At 36.8% G+C, this 16,173-nt stretch overlaps 3 protein-coding genes across 3 annotated transcripts; 1 reads left to right on the forward strand and 2 right to left on the reverse strand.

Annotated features, from left to right (window-relative positions):
• Positions 1-6,206: 6,206 nt before the first annotated feature.
• Positions 6,207-10,599, reverse strand: LOC112521615 (DUF724 domain-containing protein 3). The gene is made up of 2 exons (XM_025130578.1): positions 10,054-10,599; positions 6,207-6,843 (listed from the first exon to the last, which is right to left on the reverse strand). Exons 1-2 carry the CDS (start codon positions 10,507-10,509, stop codon positions 6,379-6,381), a joined length of 921 nt encoding a protein of 306 aa, XP_024986346.1. The 5' UTR covers positions 10,510-10,599; the 3' UTR covers positions 6,207-6,378.
• Positions 10,600-11,737: 1,138 nt separating this feature from the next.
• On the forward strand, positions 11,738-12,278 carry LOC112522009. Its single transcript, XM_025131054.1, has one exon. It carries the CDS (start codon positions 11,775-11,777, stop codon positions 12,093-12,095), a length of 321 nt encoding a protein of 106 aa, XP_024986822.1. The 5' UTR covers positions 11,738-11,774; the 3' UTR covers positions 12,096-12,278.
• A 1,282-nt stretch (positions 12,279-13,560) lies between these two features.
• Positions 13,561-15,483, reverse strand: LOC112522199 (uncharacterized protein ZK546.14-like). Its single transcript, XM_025131297.1, has 3 exons — positions 14,428-15,483; positions 14,223-14,308; positions 13,561-14,075 (listed from the first exon to the last, which is right to left on the reverse strand). The coding sequence occupies exons 1-3, from the start codon at positions 15,473-15,475 to the stop codon at positions 14,040-14,042; spliced, it is 1,170 nt and encodes a 389-aa protein (XP_024987065.1). The 5' UTR covers positions 15,476-15,483; the 3' UTR covers positions 13,561-14,039.
• Positions 15,484-16,173: the final 690 nt, after the last annotated feature.

Consider the following 16,173-nt stretch of genomic DNA (forward strand, 5'->3'; position numbering starts at 1 on the left):
TTAAAATATTAACTGGTCATAATTTCTTTCTCTAAGTTTTTATTTGAACGCTCCTCTCTCTCTCTCTCTCTCTCTCTATATATATATATATATATATATATATATATACCAGGTTATTTGGTATTTAAAAACTACGTTCGTCGGGTTGGGTTCTGGTGAGAAATATGATAAGATATATGAACCGTTGATCACTTAATCTCATGTTCATCTATTAATTGCGCTTTAGAAGGGAATTGATATGGTGTATCTTGGTATACCTCATTAGTGTTGACATTCAATTAGGATTGATCCAAGAATGAAGATTTTTTCTTATGTTTCTCACCATAACTTCTCTTCTCACTAAAACCCAACTCTATTTTTTGAAATGTATTGTGGTTTTAATACAACTAATGAAGCGTACTTTTATAACTTTGAATGCAAAGAATCTTTCTTGTAAAAGATATTCAAGTTCACTGTGTGAAATGTCTTGTAGTTGTCGTGCGTATCAATGTTGGATTTTTAATAAGAATCCAAACAGCTCGCACCTACAATTTTGTTGAAATCACTGAATGTTTCTCCATTTTTGGAAAATTTATTGGAGCAAAAAAATTTAAAATCTCAACGTATCGTTTAGATACATCTGTTGGACTCCCTCGCCTAACTAGATACTGATTACATTCCTTCATTTTCGACGCTTATATTATGTGATATGATGTCCGCTTATAAGGCGTTTTTGTATAATTTGTATCTGTAAGTAGTGTAAAACTTCAAATGATGACCTATGTAAAATTCATTACATATGTTGGGAGACGGATTATTTGGTTACTTCAACTGCACGAGAGCTGGGTCGTGAATCCCCTAGGCCTGGCGCGTGATCCGTTTCCACCAAACAACCTAAACCCCTCGTATGGATCCCTTGCGAGGCCCATTAGAGGAGCCATACAAAGTTTAGGCCCTAAGCTAAAGAAAGAAGTCGTTGGAAGACCTGCTGACCAAGTCCAGGTCGTTGGCATCGTGAGGTCTCGAGTTCGTCCAACCACCCTCCCAAAGATTAGGGGCATGGGAGGATAAAAGGGGGAGATAGACATGCAAACATTCCCAAGATATCTAGTGCTCACATCTGTATTATTTTTACTTTTTTTTTCGTTAAGATTTAGAGTTATATTCTTTGATTCGAGAACTCTGTAATAAGTTTGGACCCCCACCTAATCAGGCGACTAGTGGATCAGCGACTTAACGTCTCTCACAGTTTTTACATTATTTAGGGGTTTTCTACGTCACTGATTGATACATGTCTCTTACTTTATGACATTTACTTTTAGTATAGCTCATTTATTACATACTTCTTAAATTATTAGATTAAAAGTTGTGACAAATCGGGACTCAAACTTGTACAATAATCTCGTCAAAACAATATAAACACACATTTCAAAGGGCTTATTGCATTGAATAACATCATAATTAACAAACTTCTTTATTACAACAATATACTTTCAAATTATTTTTTATAAAGAAATTGTACTTTGAAAATTTTACCCGTAACTTTTTTATTTGAAGAGTAAACTACAATTTTGGTCCCTGTGGTTTACATGAATCTTAGAAATTGGTCCCTAGACTTCAATAACTATAATTATCGTTCTTGTCGTTTACATTTTACTTTGAAAATCGTCCCTTGACTTAACTATGTTAATTTTTTCCATTAAACTAGGGTATTTTTGTCTTTTTACTTTTACAGGGACAAATTATAAAATTTTGTTTAAACAATAAGGACCAAATTGTAATTTAGTCTAATTTATATTCATATCATATTAACATCTATACACATATATAATATGACGACAGTTATGCCATCTCCGGCTACGACCAACCACTGTAGCACCCATTGTCGTGAACCACCGCTTTTTATCTTTGTTTTTTTCGCATCACCACCCGTAACCACCCCTTGTGAGCATCGTGAACCACTATGGTCTTCTCATGTGGTCTTCTCCGACTCAACCTTCATTCACTTGTGGTCATCTTCGAGCCCGACTTTTATTCACCACTCGTTCTTCTCCATATCTGCAGCATACATACATACATACATACATACATGCATACATACATATACACACTACACACACATACAACACACATTGCACACACAACCCCCCCCCCACACACACATATATATATATATATATATATATATATATGCTTTGGCTTGCAGATCATGACTATGGTTCAAAGAGGCCATGGGAGGGGTGGATACGAAGGTACATGTGGGGTCGATCACGGTGAGGGTGGTGGCTGGAGGTGGGGTTTAGTCACGGTGAGGTTGGGGGTTGGTTATAGGTGACGGTGGTGGCTGAAGGTGAGGGTCAGGGGTTGGAGATGCTCAGAGGTTGTTGTAAGAGACAAAAAGAAAAATGACAAAACAAGAAAATGACAAAACCAAGAAAAAGACAAAGAGGTGTGAAAAGACAAAAGTAGCCCTCACTTAAGTGAGTTTTTTAACGGAGTTAACGACTATGAACGATTTTCAAAGCAAAATGTAAACAATAGTTACTGAAGTTTAGGGACAACTTCAAAACTTCATGTAAACCACATGGACCAAAATTGTAATTTACACTTATTTAAATTAAGGAGGAGCGTTCAAATGAAAACCATCCTCATTTGTAAAAACCATACAAACCACCCTCATACGTCGATTTCATTGTTTAATCTTATGAATTTTTTTTATGAAATTGTTTAATCTTATGAAATTGTTTCATATAATACTTTTTTTGATGAATTTGTTTCATATATGGTTATGAAATTGTTTCATATAATACTTTTTTTGATGAATTTGTTTCATATATGGTTATGAAATTGTTTCATATAATATTTAATGAAATTTTAATGAAACTGTTTCATGTATCTCTCTAAAATTAAAATAATGAAGATGATAATATCCATGATTAACATCCTCCACAATAAAAATGGTTAATCAACCTCTCATAATTACAAAAAACTGAACAAAATGAAAAATTATGATTGGTTGAATGAGGGTTTCACGATTTTTACAAATTGAGTGGTTTTTATTTGAACGCTCCCCTTAAATTAAGATGACATGATACAAACTAACAGATTCAAATGTCATATTGGTGACTTGAAATACTATTTAACAAATATATGAATTTAAGTAAAAAGGTTCTAAATTATAATTAATATAGCAATATTAAGAAGATTTATAAATCACAATCTTTCTAGATAACATTTTAAAAAGAATATTATAAAAATATGTAACGAGGAAATTATATATTATGTGACACCCAAAAAGAAAAGCAGGAGGATTCGACTTTGTGTTTTTCGTCTAATTTTATCTGTCTATCATTACTTTTTTATTACTTAGTTTTCTTGTCTCTACTCACGTCATATTGGTATTTATTCTTTCTAACGACTTGTGTATACTCTAGCACATGTCATGAGGGGTCTTTCTGGAAACAATTGTTTTATTTTTTTTAGGATACAAGCCAAATCTGCATACATCTCATCTTTTCCAGACCTTTCATTGGGTCAGATTGATTTGATTTACAAAGAAGTGGCATTTAAGGCATTGGATGATAGGGTTGGGTTTCAATGAGAAGGAAAGTTATGATGAGAAGTGTAAGAAGATATCTCCATCTTTGAATCAATCCTAATTGAATATCAACATTAATGTGATGCACCAGATCAATTTTCTTCTAAACCACAATTCATAGATGGGCATGAAATTAAAAATGATAAATGGTTCAGACTCCTTACACTTCTCACTATACTTTTATTTTCACCTTCTCACACGATCCTTCCCTTGGATGACATTCTTTTATAAGATCCTCAGGTGCATTTCTAGCTAAACCCTTACTTTTTAAGATTTTGATCAAAGACTGATAAAAGAAATAGCATGGAATTTGGATTTTTGCAAGGGATTTCATTGTGAAGAAGCCATCAGTAGATTAAAGGGGTTGTTTGTTTACCTATTAATAGTTTTTCAGTAAGAGGCAACCTCTAAATTGTTAAAAGGTAAATCTTGTTTGATGAAAAAAGGTTTGCCTCTTAATTTCATTCTGAACAATTATCAAACAACTGTATTTCATTTTGCACAACATCATAAGAGTCTTTTAATCATTCTGACCACTTAAATCATTTTGTACCAAATATGTAAGAGAAAAGATCTCATGGATTAGGAAAAGATCGAAGATATATACATCAATACCCTTTTGAGTTTTGGCATGTGCAAGACACGTGACCAAGTTAAAGGAAGATCGTTAATGGAACCAATAGTCATGGGAATGAGGTAGGGACCCTAATCCTCGTCCCCTGTTTCCTATCCCCAATCTCTGTCTCCATCCATGTCCGTGTCCCTGTTAGAAAATATGATCACATTTCCATTCTCGTTCTCAACAAGAAATCGAAGATTTTTTCTCTGTTTATTTGAGATGTTTTTAGATCAAATGTGTTAAACACCACACTCAATCAAAAATGGTCCATGTTCATATCTCACATATTTCCAAAAAATATATATTAAGTATTAAATATCCATATGTTAACAAATCACAACATCATACGTAATTGTTTGAAACGCTTTCGACTCTCCATGGTTTTTATCTAAAACAAGTTAGAAAAAATGTATATAAGGAGAAAGCTCAAAATACACCTTCTAAATCTAAAAGATAATAAATCTAATTCTTTATAAATAATAATTTTTAATAATAAATATGCAACATATTTAATACACGGGGATGGGGTGGTACGAGCCCTGTCCCCGGTTTTAACTTTTGGGATCCCTGCCCCGTTTCTCGTCCCGTCGAGGCAGGTACACTGAGTTCCCAACGGGATGAGTCTCATTTACATGCCTAGGAACCAAAAGTAGAGGTAGGCTATGTTTGACAAACTAGCTATAAACCGGTTGTTGGTCGATAAAGTAGCTATTAGCTGATAAATTAATCATGTTTGATAAAAACTGACTGATAAGCTTATTTAAAAATGTCGAATGACCTAAAAGAACATGTTAAATTTTTTAATTATAATGATATCTGAGGTATAATTTGAAAAAAAGTGGGAAAACGCCTGGAGATTGTTGAACGTTGTTTCAGGTATTGTTTCAAAAAGCTAGCATTTGTTATGACTAAATAAAGAGAGCTTTTTCAGTAATCTTTAAAAAATAAAGGGTTTATGGTTGCATAAGAGGACCTTTGCCATGAAGGTACAGAAGAATTTTTCTCTCCCTTGTACAGTGTTCCAAAAGGTTCGTCATGACTGTCGTCGTAGATCTCCATAACTCGAGGCTCGTTTCCCACACAATATTATGCATGTGGCCGTCATGACCTAATGCATGGTTTTTGCAACACGATATTTGATTTTTTTTACCTTTTCAATGCCTTTAATTTTTTTTTTGATTAACCTGAATATCCAACCCGCTATGCGAGCCAACTAATCTCAGGACGACCACCTGCTTTGCAGATAGCCCGAAGTCACCGCATTTGAACCTTCGTGGCTACAAGGGGATTATTCCTCCTTGGATTTTTAATTATTAGTGTATAACCAAATTTATATTGTATAATATATTGATTTTTTAAGTAGTAGTGGAAGACATGTATATACATAAGGGTATAAACGAGCCGAGCTTTTAACGAGCTACTCGAGTTTAATAATTATTAAGCTCGAGTCGATCTCGAACACAAAATAAAGCTCGCTCAACTTAGCGAGTCGAGTTCCATAACACAAACATTTGCCTCGACTTGTTTGAAAGCTTGATTAAACTTTACGATACGAACCGAGCCAAGCCATTCGAGCATACACTTTTTCGAGCCAAACATATTTATATATTTACAAATTATATAATAAAAATCATCGAGTTTGAGTAAATAAACAAATTAATCGAACTCGAATTCAAGCTCATAAACGGCATCGAACTCAAGCTCAAACAACGAAAAAATATTCGAGCTCGAGTCCAACTTTGAAAAAGTTAATCAAGCTCGAGTCGAGCTCGATAGTAATTTTTCGAGCCTAGCTCGAATAACTTACTACTTGACTCGAATCGGCTCGTTTACACCCCTAATATACATGTATACATATCTACCGTCATAAATCACGCCTTGAAAAAAACTGTAACTCCTAAGGCTTGAGACTTGACCTCACCACCACGTCACTTCTCACACCATTTACACCTTGCCACCATAGCTCATAAACACCACAACCAAACAGAACTACTTTCTAGCATCTTTCCATCATTAACAGCCATTTGATAAAAAAGGTAATCATTAATTCCCAACGATCGACGAACCTACTAAAAACGCTAAGTAAACTAGACGAATATTTCGTCACCATCACGACAAATTTCAAGTTTCAATCGACCATCCCAATTGATAATTAATTACTCACTACCATAAACGATTTTTCTTACCTACGCATAGAGGTACATACCGAAGAAGAAGATACCCATTTGCCGGAAATCCAATCCAAATGCTGCCTCAAATCAGATTGCTTGAACACAATCTCCTCATTCGTTCCGCGGAAGTAGACCTTGTATCTCTGTCTGCTGAGAACTTTAGAAATCACGCCCACCCACCACCCATCATTGTACAAGGCATCAACTTCTTCAAGTAGATGGAACCGATCAACGACCTCATCAGAAGGATGAGGACGTATGTGGTTGGTATCAACAACTTCAGTCAAAAACTCTGTGTCTTCATCGTTCCTTATGGATTTATACTCAACCAAGAATTTTTCGTGAGGTAATTGTTCAGTGACAGTGGCGGCAAACCAAGCACCTTGAAAACCATCCTCATCGCTGCATACTTCAACCAGTGATCCTTTGGTCATTTTATCTTTGTTGCAAAGCTTCAATTCTTTGGAGATAGACACCTGCAGAAAGACAAGTTTAAGTATTGGTATATTGCATACGCGTGTGCATGTATACATGTGTGTGTGCATATATATATAGGGTTGGGTTCAGGGGAAAACCACAAAAAATGGAAAAGTAAGGAACACCCTAATTACTATTCATTTGTGCACGGAATGAGGGAACATTTTCAATTATTTTTATGCACATATGCATATACTGAACAAATGAATGGTTATTAAGGTGTTCTTAAGTTTCCCATCAATTGTGGTTTTCCCTTAAACCTATCTCTCACTAAATATATGTGTGTGTGTGTGTCTAAGAAATTACAAGATGGCACCAAAGTCTTAAACACCTACAAGTACTTCACAATAGTTTTAGCCTTTTAGGCTATGTTAGCCAAACTAGCTGAACAGCTGTAAATAAACAAGTCATGTTTAAATACTAGCTTATAAGGTAGGTGACAAATGTAAAATGACCTAAAAAGACATGTTACGCAACTTCATAGCACAATTACTACTACATACGGGACAAAGATGGACCAAACGATAGACCCAAAGGGGCACCATATCATCACTTATTTGGATGACATCCATTAAAACGGAAATTTGACACCCTTTTGCCACATATATCTCATTTCATGATTCCATCAACAGTGTTCTAAACAGCATCAAGTGGAGATAGGCGGTCGACTGACCTAGTAGCACTAAATAGTCTAAGCAGGGATTAACCAGAGACTTAAGTTTTTTCCACTATGTCAGGACAGTGAACTGGTAGCACAGGCCACCGTATGCCCTAGGCTAGCCAGCTAGGTCAGCCGCTGCTCCTTTCAGAACCCCCCCCCCTGGAGCACTTATTCTCCCTCACAAAACCTCACAAAAGGCCCATCACCTCTCTCTCTCCACCCATGACCGACTCAAAACCGAACACAAACCAAGCAATATCACCCACCATATTCGTTCTTTCGGATGTCAGGCTTGGAAGACTCGCAAGCACATGAAACCACGCCACTGTTTGGCCCTAAAAGAAAGAATGCTTATTGCTCATCCTAGAACGGTAGAACCATTAACAAAGATACAGCACATATGATCAAAACAGATCACCCTTATTCATAAACCATACTGAAGCAGAAATCTAGCTTCAAAGAACTAGTAGAAGTCAAGAAGATTCAAATCATGTGGCAGGTGGCTTTCAATTTGAAGTCTAATTTTGTTTTTGTGCAAACCATAAATGGATCACATGTTGGTTGGATCATGTTTATTTGATGGGATTCTTCACCTGTCGAACATGCATCCATGCAAGTAGATCATCATCCATGGTTAGTTTTTGTAGTCCAAATATCAAATAATAATGTAACCTTAACAGTTAACATAACTTGAGAAGAGATTAAAGGGTTCTCTGATATAAATCTCATCAAAACACATATTCATATAGAAGAATGAAACTTGACTGCAAAAATTCCCAAGTGCAACCAAAGGGCCTTTGGCCTAGCGGTATGTGAGTCTTTGGCCTCCTAGGAGGTCAAGGGTACAAACCTCACCTAATGTGAGGAGGGTGTGTGAGTTTATTTGTTCTATTTGCCGTATATAAATATTATATACTTCAAAAAAATATCCCAAGTGTAGGAAAGTTTCAAGTAGTATATGCAGAAAAGACAAACTGGAAGCAACAATGGCAATCATAAAACACATATAAACGAGTGACTAGATCCCTTGAGCAAGATGGAAGAGAGTTGGCAATTACTGACAAACAAAAGGAATTGAAACAAGCCATGTCTACAGTGTCGTCTCCACGGGTTTCAAGACCGAGTATGTTGACAACAAATGCAAAAACGACATCCGTATGGCCAACATCAGATTCATACACTTTGAACATGGACTTGCAAGTTCAATTAACAGTTTTATTGGAAGATTGGGTACACTATTGAATAAGCTGGTCTTGTATGATCTTGAACATTAGAAAATTGAAGCAATGGGAACCATGCTCAAGAAGCACCAAGATGAACATAAGGACCATAGTGGTATGCTTGATGAGCACCAATGGAAGGGTACACTTGAGAAGCATAGGGGTATGCCATAAGAAAGTAGTCTATGTTGTGCACAACAATGCAAAAAAATCAGCAAAAAAAGCTATGACGATTGGTTGAAGTGTATGTCTAATGTTAACAGGGATACCTATTGATGTTATTCTCCTTATTCGTTTGACTGTTTTGAATGTTAATTGTTGGATTCTGCCTTCAATCACGAAGATGATTCCTCATTCTGATTCTTGATGACAGGTACCATTTTTAAGGTCCTGGAAGCCTTGTAAAAGGGGTATTCAAGGGTGGTTTAGTAAGCATACATATATCATTGTGTCTTTCGTGTTAATGTAGGTGTAAAAGAGGAGATCATGTGATGTAATGGGAAGAGGCTAGCTGATATATAATAGGATACTCGAGTTGGGTATTCAAGATTTTGCAAATTAAAGAATATATTCTCTTATTTTTCTCATGCTTTCTTCACCTTCTCACCCCTTTATGTGAGTTTTTCACCTTGAAACCTAGCTAAAAATGGCAGCAACTTGTGACTGTAACTTAAGCTTGACTGATTTCTAGCACACAAACAACAATTCGCCTTTTAAGTGACAAACAAATACTAAGTAACCCGATTTTTACAGGGTTAGACTTGAGTAATCTAAGGTCTCATAGTTACAGATTTCCAAACCCAACATCAGATTGCCTCTTTCTTGTCTAGTTGTCCCTCTAAGACCATATCCAACCACAAACACCAACAAACCGCAAGCTGGTGGCCCCATTAACACCAAAATAAAATTAAACTCCAACCACACAACATATATGTCATTTGAACAAGAACACTGCATATATGCTGTTTCTGTCCCATCTCTGGCATTTTGCAGTTCTTTTTGCCTGCCGTTCGGAGCTTCCAAACCGGCAAAAATGGAATTTTTGCAGTACGGTTACCCCCACTAAATTGAGAAAACCAGAGCATTCAATTGTACAAAAGCATATAATTATTAAAGATGATGCAAAGAATATAGAAAGCTGTAAAAAGCTAAAGGGGAAGAGAATAGCTTCATTAATTCTTTGGGTTGGAGCCAAACAGGAGATATAATATCGGGCAGATGAGGAAGGAAATAATGGCCAAAAGACTATGGAACTTATGCTTCAATCTTACTTCATCAAAGAAGCTTCTATGGCAAATCACATAATCGGCACATAGATACGTATATACCTCTTCTTCCTGTTCCTCGAGTGGTGGAACCCATTTACCATAGACCCATTCCCTATGAAGCCTGAGCTCCGACCGGCTGAATTCCAACTGTTCTCTGGTGGCTCTAAAGAAAACCGAGTATCGATCCCCTGGATTGACGCCGGTGACGACTCCCTCCCACCATCCATCGTTGTAGTAGGCGTCGACCTCCTCGCTAAACTTAAAATTCATGTCGCGCTTCTCGCGAGGTGGAAGTGGCCTCAATTGAACAACGTCAAGGGTTTCACGAAGGGGCTTCGTCCCAGATTCATCCGCCATTAACGTCTTATATTCAACCAGTATCAAGCGTTTGTTGTTGCTGTTCTTGGATTTTATAACGGTGCCGGCGTACCATGCTCCTCGGAAGCCATTGTCATTGCTGCTGATCTCGACCTCTGTTCCCTTTTTGAAGCAGTGAGAATTGAGAGGGTCAGACATTGATCAAATAATTTAGGGCTTTTTGTTCCTTCACCTTATTCCCTTTTAATCATCTAGGGTTTAACGCTAGAAAGTTGGAGCTTTTTTACAATCAAAAGACGTAGCAGGGAGACACCACGAAGAAGGCAACAACACTTTATAAGCGAGACGACAAGTATTTGAAACATTTTCGGAAAGCCCCGTTAAACAGTTGTTAAATGATTTTGAAATGCTCAAAATGATTAATAGACTCACAAAATAGTGTAAAATAAAATATAATTGTTTTATAATTATTTACAATGAAATTAGGACGTCGAATGGTTGAAGAAGACCCATAGCACAAATTTATTCGGAATGTTTTAGCATTATTAAGAGGCATATTTTTTTTTTCCAAACAAGATTCACTTATTAACAATTCAGATGTTGTCTCTTATAAAACTATTAATAGGTAAACAAACAATTTATAATTTTTTGTTCTAAAAACAAGTTCATTTTTTTTAAATTAATAGAGTAAATTAGGATTTGGTCATTGTGCTTTAGTGGATTTTATGAAAATGGTCTTTGAATTTTATTTATCACAGATTAGGATTTATCATATGTTGTTCTGTAACAAATTGATCCATCTCTTTAACGGTCATCTAGTTCCTACCTCAATTTTGAGGGATTTGATGGCCATTAAAGGGTGAGACTAGTTCATTACAATACAACATACGACGTGTCCTAATCTATAATAAAAGAAGTTTAGGGACCATTTTATAAAAAAAAAACCCCTAACCACAAGGACCAAATCCGTAATGTACTCAAATAAGTATTTACTTTCTCATTTTATTATTAATTGGGTTTAAAACTATGCTAATTATATTTTTTTAAACTATCATTTTCATTGTGAACACTTATTTTATGATGTACGAGTATAATGTGATTGATTCTAAATAGACTTTAGCAAGGAAACTAACTCATCCGCTTTACCGGTTTACCACATATCGTAATTGGTTATTACCGATCTTTGCTAATCCTATTCTATAAACCGACTTGCACGAGGGGCACATTTCACAGAAATTCTAATGGACCTAACAGCCAGGGACGAAAAGGGTGACGAACATGAAACCTTAATGACCATCCTTATAATTTCGAAAAGATAGTGACAAAAACAGCAGTTTTGGTAAACTTTAGGGACGATTTTTGTAATTTATCTTTAAAAATACATCAGCGTTTTGGTAAAGAGTAAAGACTGGGTATCCCCTGCTTTTGGTAGAACACTCCGGAAACCTCCGATCACATGAACCATGTTCTTCTTCTTCGTAGGAGGAGTTACTCAAGAAGTGCGTCAGGTGCTGAAGCAAGAAGCCGGTAGGTGCATCAACTGTCGGTCACCGTCGGATCTTGTTGATACCGACAAGGTTTTAAAACTGTTTTTCGTCCCGGTTTGGCGTTGGCCGGCCAAAGACCAACTCATGCACTGCAACAATTGTGGCCTCTTCTATCCTCCGTCGTTGTCTCCGCTTTCTTCAGACTCGCGGCCGTCGGAAAACCTTCTATGTCAGTTCTGCGCTCGGAAGGTTGATTCTGATTTCAGGTTTTGTCCCTTTTGTGGCACTGCTCTCTGATTTAATTTTAGGGGCTAATAGGAAGTTATCGGTCCTGTGGCATACTAATAAACAATTTTATTTCCCTTGACAAATGTTCAATTTTCAATAACTTGTCAGCATTTAATTTTTCATAAACTTGTTCGTTGATTAGTCAGGGGTTCTTTGATTTCTAACAATGGCAAAAGAGCCCTAGTTTTGGTCAGTTCTCTCTGTACCAAATTAGATCCCAAATTGTTTGACCAGGGACGTCCGTGAAATTTGTGCAACATTGCTTACAATTTACAATTTCAAGGCATACTTTATCAATAACCTGAAACAAAAGCATACAAAATTGTTTTCTTGATAATTTACAAATCTTTCAAATTCTTAGAAAGCAATGTGATTGAACTTTTAGTTTGCATATATGTGTAAGAAAGTTATCCTCTTGCATATTTTAGGGGCTTATGTTAACGATTTCATATAACAAATTGTATTAATGGTTGGATTTGGTAAATTTTTGTAGTCATTTAATATGGACATTTGTCATAACTTTTAAGCATCTTGTTTAAAGTTTTCGAATGCATATGTTTGTTTACATATCAACGCCATCTATATAATAGATTTGAGGGTTGTGGAAGAGGTACGGATAACAATAGTAGGTGTACTTTATGTTCATCTTGATCTTGATGGAGACTCAGAGAGATGTGTTGGCCCCATAATATATGGTACATATGCACTTAGTCTCTCGTTATGACGTGTGCCATGAGGTTGTGATGTGTGTATAGCCTCTCTTTAGAGTCATATAATGAATTTTAGGCCTTGATAATAAACAAGGATTGGAATGGTAGGATGCATAACGTTGGACTAGGCCTCCTTTGGCTTGCCTCTAGGTGTGAAATTAGAGATGCACGAAAAATCCATGACTGTAGCTCGTCATGAAAAAGCACGGCTCTAGTGAGCCCGAGCACGAAAAATTGGCAAGGCCCGAAAAGCCCGGCCCATCTCTTAAGACGAGAACCAGGTTCATTTTCACACCCAAAGTCTGGCTTGTCCCAAGCTTTTTAAGGCGCAATCTTCTTTTTTTGCTTACTTATATCGAGTCTTGAATGCTTGAGCTTTGTGTATTTCTATGTGAAATCATTACATATTGTTTGCCCCCAACAATTCGATTCCATTTAACCAAAGGATCATTGCTTAGCGATACCCGAGTTAATGGTAGAGCCCAGCCTCCTAGGAGGTGAAAGGTTCAAGCCTCATTAAAGAGGAGGATCATGTGTGAGTATTTGCTGTATGTATATAGGATCAGTTTCAGGGAAAATTGTAAAAAATATGAAAAACTGAGGAACACCTTAGTAAACCCTTCATCTGTATGGTATGCACATGTGTATACAAGTAATTTGTAAGTAAATTTTCCAATATGCACATGTGCATAACATGCACAAGTGCATAGAAACTGAAAAAACATCTTCAATCGTTTGTATGCACATGTGTATACCGCAATGAACGGTTATTAGGGTGTTCTCAGTTTTTCATTTTTTCCGAAGATTTTCCCCTGTAACCTCTCTCTGTAAATATGTGCTTCAAAAATAAAAAACCCAGTTCCATTTAGTGGGCACAGGGTTGTGGCAAGGTTAAGGTTGTTTCTCTTGTATCTCATAGTTAGGCTCGTGGTTCCCCCTTATGCTAGCTTTATCCTATCCTACCATATCAAACCCAGATGAGGTCTCAAGCAGTAGAGGGATTGTTTTTGTGGAGACACCTGGTTGTCGTTTCTCCATTCTAAAATGTAGGGTTTTTTAGAAGTAATAAAACGATAAAGATAGAACCATATATTTGGAAACTTCACAATGTTGCACATTCTAATCTTTGAGGTATGTTTCATGGTAGAATTATAAGTATACAATCGAAATATATAACGAGTTTCCATAAATGCATTAGGTTAAACCACATTACTCGTCCAGGATTTCATCTCGTCTTTTTTTCTTATGGTTCTTTCTCTTTTGTTTCAGCAACAGTTTCCTGAAAAGGAACGATAAGAAAGTGAGTTTTCTGTGCATCTCTAGTCGGGATTGATTTCATCAGTTTTGAAGTTGACAACATGTCGATGTGATCTATATAAGTAAGATGATAGATGTAAAAACATGTCATCTCGGTAAAAATATATACCTCTTTGGCATTGAGAGCCTTCTCGGGTTCTGCTGCAAGTGAGGTCTCTGTGTTGACGATGTCTGCTCCGATCGCCTTGACATCTTCTGCAACATATAAAAAGATCCCGACTTTAACTACCCGCCACCAGAAACTCGAATCTTATTAGTTTTGATCTCTTTTACAAGTTTTATTTAAAGAATTGTGGTTTCTTAAGTTTTCAAACCTTTCTTTGTTTCCACTTTTGTCGATTCTTCAGCTGGTGCAACATCCTTTTTTTCCTCGGATCTTAGGTCGTTTTCCTTGGGATTCGAATAATCATCCACGGTTTTCACATGCTTTTCCTCGGCGATTTCACCTTTTGCTTCTTCTTCCTTGGAATCTGTAACCTTTGCGTTCTCCACAACTTCCGTGGCTTTGGCTTCCACTGCAACCTCGGTCTTGGCCTCTTCATCAAATTCCTTAATCTTTTCGTCTTTTGTTGGAGCCACATTGGCCTCCTGATCGTCTTTTAGGTTGGATTCCTTCTTTTGATCGTCTTTTAGGCTGGATTCCTTCTTCTGATCGTCTTTTTGATCATCTTTTAGGCTGGATTCCTTCTTCTGGTCGTCTTTTAGGCTGGATTCATTCTTCTGGTCGTCTTTTAGGCTGGATTCCTTCTTCTGATCGTCTTTTAGGCTGCATTCATTCTTCTGATCGTCTTTTCGGTTGGATTCTTTCTTCTGATCGTCTTTTAGGTTGGATTCGTCCTTCTGATCGTCTTTTTGGTATGATTTGTTCTTCTGATCGTTTTCTTTCACAACTTCCGTGACGCCCACAATGTCTTTGCTCGCCACATCTCCCTTTTTGGCTTCAGTGGTGTCTTTTGGGTTGGAATCCTTAATCTTCTCGGTTTCCACAACTTTTGTAGCTTCCACATCATTATCTACGGATGTGGGGGCCTCTGTGACTTTTGTAGCTGCGATATCGTTATCCACGGATGTTGGGGCCTCCGCGACTTTTGTAGCTGTGATATCGTTATCCACCGATGTGGGGACAACACTTCTGGGTTCGACGACCTTGTTATCCGCAGGCGGCTCTATCTTTGTTGTCACGGTTTCTTTCTTGCTGTCTTCAACAACCAAACTCTTGGTTTCAACTTGTTGTATCAACGATGAGTCGCCTTTGTCGGTAACAGTTTTTGTGGTGTGGATTTCTTTGCCGCCATCGGATCTCATGGATTTGATGACGGTGGTCGCTGTGACGACATCGTGTTTCGATTTCCCGCAGCCCATTTCTCTTTTTTTTTTGAGGTGGGAAATGAGTTTGGGAAGAGGGAGGGAGGGAAAGGGTGAAGAAATTGGGAACCTACCTCTCTCTGCCTCTTGTTCCTAAGAGCACCTGTGATATATGATGCAAAACTAGCAGGGGTATTCTGGGAATTTTATACAGGTAATCAGTTATTTCTGTTGGGTTTAAAGGGTAGAGATTTGCAGGCCTAAATATAAGCAAAGGTCTTTGGCACCTAGTGCTTTGCCACTTTCTCTGTTACAAACTAAGCTGGCAATGGAATATTCTCTCTCTATAATATATATATATATATATATATATATATATATATATATATTTATTTATTTATTTATTTATTTATACATATATAAATGGGTGAAATATTGTGTGAGAATAAAAGTTACGGTGAAAAACGTAAGAAAAAATCTAAACACTTAAATCATTTTTAATCTCATGTTCACTCATGGATTACGTTTTAGAAGGGAATTGATTCGACACATCCGGTGCACCTCATTGGTGTTGACATTCAATTAGGATTGATCAAAGGATGAAGCCTTCTTTTTACGCTTCTCAACATAACTTTCCTTCTCATCGGAGTCCAACCTTACAAAAATGTACTTCTCACCAGAGTCCAACCTTACAAAAATGTAGCTTTATATGTATTACTTATATAGTTAGGCGAGGATCGTGTGAGAATTTAAGT

The sequence above is a fragment of the Cynara cardunculus genome, assembly GCF_001531365.2.
Source record: "Cynara cardunculus var. scolymus isolate 2C chromosome LG 11, CcrdV1, whole genome shotgun sequence".
Taxonomy (NCBI): domain Eukaryota; kingdom Viridiplantae; phylum Streptophyta; class Magnoliopsida; order Asterales; family Asteraceae; genus Cynara; species Cynara cardunculus.

Coding starts and splice junctions, on each gene's coding strand:
- LOC112522009 (XM_025131054.1), top strand. CDS start 11,775: ATGTTCTTCTTCTTCGTAGGAGGAGTTACTCAAGAAGTGCGTCAGGTG.
- LOC112521615 (XM_025130578.1), bottom strand. CDS start 10,509: ATGTCTGACCCTCTCAATTCTCACTGCTTCAAAAAGGGAACAGAGGTC. Junction 6,844..10,053: donor TCGAGGAACAGGAAGAAGAG/GTATATACGTAT, acceptor GTCTTTCTGCAG/GTGTCTATCTCCAAAGAATT.
- LOC112522199 (XM_025131297.1), bottom strand. CDS start 15,475: ATGGGCTGCGGGAAATCGAAACACGATGTCGTCACAGCGACCACCGTC. Junction 14,309..14,427: donor AAAAGTGGAAACAAAGAAAG/GTTTGAAAACTT, acceptor TATATGTTGCAG/AAGATGTCAAGGCGATCGGA. Junction 14,076..14,222: donor AGGCTCTCAATGCCAAAGAG/GTATATATTTTT, acceptor GTTCCTTTTCAG/GAAACTGTTGCTGAAACAAA.